General features: G+C 35.7%; 1 protein-coding gene across 1 annotated transcript; it reads left to right on the forward strand.

The window, feature by feature from the left end:
* The first annotated feature begins 5,098 nt into the window (after positions 1 to 5,098).
* On the forward strand, positions 5,099 to 6,248 carry LOC132314228 (cytosolic sulfotransferase 5-like). The gene has a single exon (XM_059813117.1). It carries the CDS (start codon positions 5,099 to 5,101, stop codon positions 6,077 to 6,079), a length of 981 nt encoding a protein of 326 aa, XP_059669100.1. The 3' UTR covers positions 6,080 to 6,248.
* Positions 6,249 to 8,017: the final 1,769 nt, after the last annotated feature.

Here is an 8,017-nt window from a genome sequence, read left to right on the forward strand (position 1 = left end):
ATTTCCATACACAGAAATCTTTTCATGGCAAGACCATTTATGAATGGAACATAGATGGCAAATCTGATTATCAGATTTACGAGGTTATTCATCAAATATTAATGTATAGCCAAGTTTGTAAAATCAACAACAACACTGACCCAACCATTGCTAAGTTTGTCGTTGCTGGTTTTACATGAATCCTTAAAGGATGGTGGGACAATGTCCTCACTGACATTCAGAAAGCTGAAAACTTTTCTGCTACCAAGCTTGTTAAGGACGAAGCTACTCAACAATCAGGACCTGCTCCAGATGCGGTTTATACCCTCATCACCACCATAATCCAACATTTTGTTGGCCCTGAAGGTGCTAATAGTGAACGCAGTCGTGAACTTCTACAGAATCTAAGATGTCCATCTTTAACTCATTTTCGGTGGTATAAAGATGTATTCTTGGCAAAAAGGTTCTCCAACTCAATGATGCAAATCATGAGCACTGGAAAGCCAAATTTGTAGATGGTTTACCAACTTTCTTTGCTGAAAGAATCAGGAAAAAGCTTAGAGATATGAATAATGGTATCTCTATCCCTTACAGAAACTATACCTATGGTGGATTAGTCAACATTGTAATCCAAGAAGGTCTAGCTTTCTGTAATGATCTGAAGTTACAATCCCAGTTAAAATCACAAAGATTAACTGGTAGAAAGGAAGTAGGTGAATTTTGTGATCAATTTGCCTACCAGACTCCCTTATCTTATCCTAAACCTAGGAAAAGAAATAAGGTTGAAAAACCTTATAAAAGGAAGTATTCCAAAAGAAAGAATTATTCAAAGGAAAAGGATAATTCTAGACAGTACACTAAGCCTAAAAGGAAATATATTCCTAAAGCAAAGGGTAAAGGAAAGCCCAAAGCTGAGGCTAAATGTTTCAAATTTGGACGTATCGGCCACTATGCAAACAAGTGCAGAACTAAGGAGAAACTCAGTAGTCTTCACATAGAAGAAGAACTGAGACTTCAATTAAGTAAATTATTACTTAATACTAGTTCTTCTGAATCTGAATCATCAAGTGATTATGGAGATGTTGTTATGGAATTACAGTCTTCTTCTTCCTCTGAAGCAGAGATTGGAAACCCTAGATGTTCCTGTAATCCCTCTCATGATGATTATTATAAGGCAATTGTTGAGATGAATGGGTTAAGCTTAAATGTTTTGACTTCGACTCAACAATCCTTATTGGATCTTATAGATCATATCCAGGATCCTCAAATCAAGATGAAAGTCTTTGAAATAGGTTCTGCTCTGGCACGATCTAATGAGGATACGGATAATCCAGATTTTCTGAGAGCAGAAAATCATTACAGCATGAAAGAAGTTCTAAGCAGATTAGAACACCAAGGACAAAATTCTCGTCCTGCTAATCTCTCTGATCTCAGAATGGAGATTAATCTTTTAAAAGAAGAAATTCGTCAATTAAAGTCTCGTCAGACTAAGATGGATTTGGAAATTTGTAGTGAAATTCCTAATGCTTTTTGGGCCAGAAAGAAGCATATTGTTTCTTTACCCTATAAAAAGGGATTTACCGATCGCATGATTCCTTCTAAAGCTAGTCCCAGCCACATGAAAGCTGACTACCTGGAATTATGTAAAACTGAAATCAACTCTTTAATGGCAAAGAAGCTTGTTACTACTAGCTACTCCCCCTGGAGTTGCAGAGCTTTTTATGTCAATAAAAATGCTGAAAAAGAACGAGGAATTCCTCGATTGGTTATTGATTATCGGCCACTCAATCTTGCTTTGAGTTGGATCCGGTACCCAATTCCCAACATCAAAGATCTTTTAGATAGGTTACAATCTGCTGTAATCTTTTCTAAATTTGATCTTAAATTTGGATATTACCAGGTATAGATTGCAGAAGAGGACAGGTACAAAACAGCTTTTTGTGTACCTTTTGGACAGTATGAATGGACAGTGATGCCATTTGGATTAAAAAATGCCCCTTCAGAATTTCAACATATTTTGAATGACATATTTAATCCGTTTACTGAATTTTCTATAGTTTATATTGATGATATTCTCATATTTTCCAAATCAATAGATCAGCATTATAAACACTTGAAAATTTTTAAACATGTTATTTACCGAAGCGGTTTAGTAGTTTCTGCTCCTAAACTAAAACTGTTTTTAACTAAGGTCAGATTTCTTGGTCTTGAAATTTGTGATGGAAAAATTAGACCTATTAACCGCAGTATTGAGTTTGCTTCTAAATTTCCCGATGAAATTAAGGATAAAACTCAGCTTCAAAGGTTTCTAGGTAGTTTGAATTATATTCGAAATCACTACAGAGATCTTGCACAGGATACAGCAATTTTGTACACCAGGTTAAGGAAATCTCCTTCTCCATGGACTTTGGAACACACCAAGGCAGTCCAGAAGATTAAACTCAAAGCAAAACAAATACCTTGCTTAGCTCTAGCCAATTCTTCATGGTTCAAAATTGTGGAAACAGACGCCTCCAATATTGGATACGGTGGTATTCTTAAATAGAAAAATCCAAACACAGGAACAGAGGAGCTTTTTCGCTTCACTTCAGGAACTTGGAAAAATGCACAATTAAATTATTCAACCATCAAAAAGGAAATTCTTTCTTTGGTTAAATGCATTTATAAATTCCAAGATGATTTAATCAATCAGAAATTCTTGTTACGCATTGATTGTAGTGCGGCTAAACAAGTACTGGAAAAAGATGTAAAGAATTTAGTCTCCAAACAGATATTTGCTGGTTGGCAAGCTGATTTATCTGCTTTTGATTTTTCTATTAAATATATTAAAGGCAGTTCTAATTCTTTACCTGATTTTCTAACTCGTGAATTTTTGCAGGGTTCATGAATCCGCCCCCACATGGGCAGGGCCGGGGTAATACTCCAAAGACTCGTGGCAAAAACAAGGCTAAGGCCAAAGTGGTTCTACCACTCACTGAGGATCAATTTCCATATTTGGAGCATGTTGCTGATCTGCTTAACACACCTTCTAAAGGAAGCAGCAGTACCCAGCAAAAACAACAGAAACCAACCATGAAAGAGGTTCTTGAACAAGAAACTCCATGGATACCTAATCAAAGGTATATTCAAACAGTATTGGTACTGGATTCTCAGGATGAGCAATGGATGCCAGATCCTTGGGAAGTAAAATCCAGATATTTCCAAACTCAACAATATGCTGCACCGGATGGTCGCCATAGATATATCTATAAAGCTATTCAGTAACTTCCTCTGTGGAGATCAACCACACGAAGCAATTTCCGAATTCCAAAGATAGTCCTCTTACTTATAGTAAAGCTATCTTTAAGAGGCTTATACGGCCTAGTGACTGGGGATTAAATCCTAATTTGCCAAGGAAAATATCCTATGGTCACAGTTACAATTACTGGGATTATATCTCAGCTTGGACATATTCGTTCTTTTATCAAAATCCGAAGCATAAGCATTCTTGGTTTTTCAAGATATGCCCTCAATCAGTTAAGACCGATTTCCCAAACTGGGTTATACCCTGGTGGGCTATATTTGGCCCTGATCTGGATATATTGCCCGAATCAGTCAGACAATTATACTTGCCATGGCAACAATTTCATCCTCAATTACGGGGACAGGATAATGTTCCTGTAGGGAAATCCACCCTATTGTTCTTTACTGAATTTGGAATCCCTTGGATTTGGAAATGGGATTTCCAATGTGGTTATACCACTGACAAGTTACCAGTCCTTCAGAGGATCTTTTATTACAGATGGTGGTCAGGCATGACTCAAGATCCTATCCAAGCCCTCCTCCATCAGATCAGAAAGAAAACACTGGAATACATGGATAAGATTCCAAAGTTAACTATTCCAGAACCCGAAATCTTTAACCCATTTGAACTTGTTAAAGATATGATCCGAAAACAACAACCATTAATTACCGAAGCTGATTTAATGGTTAAATGCATGGATTTTATGAGGACTAAATTTGTTAAATCTTTTGATTCCTCCACACCTACAGTACGAGATGATGCATCCATGGTGTCAGTCTCTAGCCAGACCAGTCAAGAAGGTAATAAGTTTTCCTGTCTAGCTGGTTATGCTCAAGATCCCAATGACGATCTTATTTCTGAAGATGAGCCTACAGTAGCCGACTATTGGGACTCTCTTACCAGTCACTTGATGGACAAGATGAATCCACCTAAAAAGTAAAAGATTCCTCTTATCCTGCCGACAGAAGAAGCCAAAGAACTTTTTCCAAAAGTCTTTGGTTCTACAGTATTTCCTTCATCAGATATCCACTTTCCATCCGATGAGGAGACAGAACTTAGTGGTGGGCCGACCGACTGCATTATTCCAGCACACGATCCCATGCACTATGCGGACTTCAAAATGATAATTTCAAGTCCATTTTATGTATAAATAGAGGGTAAAGTTTCCCTTCAATGTATCTTTCAATTTTCTTTTCTCTCTTTTGTAATATTTCTCTGTACTAGCTTGGAAGTTCAATAAAGAAGTTTTCTGTAAGTCTATTTACATTATTCACAGTTCTTATCAATAGTTCTATTGTTTATATTTGTATTACATTATATTTATAGTGGAAACAGTAGCAATATGCAATAATCTGAAAATAATCTTGGGAAAATATTTTACCTTCTAAATTAGCTACAACTTAGCCATTAAAGGTCTGATTCAGTATTTGAACTTTCCCTCGTCCTTTTATAAAATAAAGACTGTTTGACCACATTACTAATTCACCATTTTTCGCACCAAGAAAACATGAACTTTTCTGATGCATGATAGAGGTGCTCTAATAATTCACCTTTTCATTTTTTATTTAACAGTGATTAGTCGTGCAATTTATATACTATATTCTTGTGGCACTCAACCACTCCATATAAGAAGACAATAATAATGATTGAATAAATAGATTCGCAAAGATTTTCTATGAAAGAGATGTATCATGTATGGTAGATATATAATAATTTTGTGTGCCATAATTGCCCCATTCCAAGTGTATATTTAAATTGATTCACTCAACAACATAGACTGTAAGAAGAAATCTAGCTAGCTTTGGAATCTTCTTACATTCTTGAAAAATTATTGTCATGGAAAACGCAAAAGCATTGCTCAATCACTCTTCTCATTCTCTAAAACGCTTACTAGATCAACTTCCTAAGCAATGCTTTTGGGATGATCTCGATCTCCATCAATGGGAAGGTTTTTGGTATCGACCCGCTCACTTAGAAGCTGCAACAGTGATTCGATCACACTTTGAAGCACGCGATGACGATGTCATATTGGCGTCACACATTAAAGCAGGTACAAATTGGCTCAAAGCTCTTTGTTTTAGTATCATGCTACGCAAAAATGGTGCCGGTAACGACGAAGAAGAACAGGACCCTCTTGTCAATATCATTCCCTTCTTATGCATAAAAACATTAGAGGTCCACGTTTACGAACCAAATCCGTCACGCAATCTCTTAGGTATGCCATCTCCTAGAGTATTTCATACTCACTTGCCATACAGTGCCTTACCAGATTCAATTAAGAATTCCAAGTGTAAGATTGTTTACATTACTCGGAATCCGAAGGACACCTTGACGTCCATGTGGCATTTTTTTAATACTCGGAGGACACCTGAACAAGGCATCTATCCATTTGAGAAGGCCTTTGAGAGCTTTTGTGATGGGGTTCACCCTTTTGGACCTTTCTTTGATCATGGCTTAGAGTATTGGAAGCAGAGCTCAAACATGCCTCACAAGATACTATTCTTGAAGTATGAAGATCTTAAAAGTGACCCAAAAGGAGAGTTGAAAAGGCTGGCCTCATTTCTTGGAAAGCCATTTGTTGATGAGGATGAGAATATTATTGATAAGTTGTTGTGGAGGTGTAGCTTGGAGAGGCTCAAGAACTTGGAGGTGAACAACATTGGTTTGGAGCCTACGTCCGGGATTCCAAATAGTGCATTTTTGAGGTGTGGTGTTGTCGGGGATTGGAAGAACTACTTCACCACCGAGATGAAAGAGCGCCTTGATCAAATTACTTTGATGAAATTCGAAGGATCTGGCCTTGAATTCGAGACATAAAGGATTTGGAGGAATTTGATCCAACTATTACTATCCTTGAGCCAAATAAACTACTTTGTTGTTGCTATTCAGCTCGAGTAGAAAATGTTTGAATAAAAAGTTGTTGTTCTACGGATAATCCCATTAGATTGGTATCCTTGTTTTGTAATTTGATGTATTGCTATGTAAGTTCCCCATGTGTGTTTATTTCAATACAACGACAGTACTCTTTTCTTCCAATATAGCTTTTCTTTTCAGCTAATTCATTTTGTTTCACCAGAAGCTAATTAAATAGCTAATCCAACTTTAAATCTAGTAACACCAATGAGCCATTTTCTTGTGTAGAAGTTCTATAGTTCCTTTCAATTATAAGTTTCTAACTTTCTCTTGGGTTATGTCAGCAAAATGGCATGGAACTTGCTTGAATACGAATTTGCTAGAGCACTTAGATCAATTTTATTTTATATAGAGGAAAAGCATAAGAATAGTCTTTTTTAAGTTCGATTATATGAAATATGATTATAGATTATATAAATGAAAACTAATTAATACAATTATTCATTGATTTAATATGATGGAGATGAAAGAAAATAAAATTATATAAATATAGACAAATAAATTATATAGGGATAATTACAAAAACATGGACTTTTGGAGGTCTTTTACAAAGTCATGGAGTCAAAACCAACCTTTTTCACAGGCCTTTGCTGAAACTGAGGTAGATGAGGAAAAACAGCATTTATTTGTCCAAACTAACCTTAGGATTTCTAGTACCACTTTTGGACCTAGATGGGAGTAAGGAATGGGAAAGGTCACCCTATCTTACCCCATTTATGCTGATAAATTATAATTTTTATTCTTATAATATATCTAGATTATTCTATTTCAATCCGACAAGACTACCGCCATTCAACCCACCTCTCTCACAAATTGCATATCTCTTTGCACCGCTCTCTTCTCATACCGTAAATTCGACTCATAACGTAAATTTGAAAGACGAGAGAACAAACTAATAATTGAAACCCTCTTTTACAATGTTCTTACATTGGAATTGCTAAGAGTCTCAGCAGCGAAACAATGGACAAATCCAAAATCGGCGATCTTTGGGATGGACAAGGATCCTCTTCAGGAAAGGAGAGGTTTTGCACACCCACCAACTATTGGTTTGGACTTTCCCACTAATAATGATGTCATATCAATGGTTGGTGGGTGTGCATGACCAGACTTGGATCCTCTAAATAAAATCTCCTCTAAGTTATCCTAAGTTGGCCGATTGACACGTGACATTTAAAATCTATCTATTGCTTATTTTAAATCACGTTAACTAATTTAAAGAAAGTTTGAAAACTACACTATTTTGAGAAAAGAAAAACTTACCAAAGTTTGAAAACTGCACTGTTTTGAATAAAAAAAAAATTTTCCATACTTTAACCACGTTAACATCGTTCTCTCTCCCTCTTCTTTTCTGAAAAAGATATCTCTCCTTTCGCTCATTCCCACGATTGGGGAAATATTTCATGCCAAAAATGAATGTTCTTTCCCACTATTTTTGGCGCCTATAAGCTCTAGTTCACTCTCTTTTTAAATCTAAATTGCAAAATTCCTCTTTTTTTAAAAAAAAATTAAACTGTAAAATCGCTCTAGTTCACTATCTTTTTTTGAAATCTAAATTACAAAATTTCTCTCTTTTTTAAAATTTAAATTACAAAATCCATTATAGAGACTTTTAATTTGCACATTTATTTTTGGCGCAAAATATTCTCCTAATTGGGAAGCAAAAGGAGAGAGAAGGAGGGATCTTTTTCGCAAAAGATGAGGGAAAGAGAACGACGTTAACGTCATTAAAATATTATGAATTTTTCTTATTTCAAATTGGTACAGTTTTTAAAATTTGATAAATTTTCATTATTTCAAGACGGTATAATTTTCAAACTTCCTTTAAATTAATTGACGTGGTTT

This window comes from Cornus florida, unplaced genomic scaffold, assembly GCF_030987335.1.
Source record: "Cornus florida cultivar Cherokee Brave unplaced genomic scaffold, ASM3098733v1 CherokeeBrave_3.0.0_Hap2_Chr06, whole genome shotgun sequence".
Taxonomy (NCBI): domain Eukaryota; kingdom Viridiplantae; phylum Streptophyta; class Magnoliopsida; order Cornales; family Cornaceae; genus Cornus; species Cornus florida.

Bases quoted from the DNA above. Each gene is read 5' to 3' on its own strand.
- LOC132314228 (XM_059813117.1), top strand. From the start codon at position 5,099: ATGGAAAACGCAAAAGCATTGCTCAATCACTCTTCTCATTCTCTAAAA.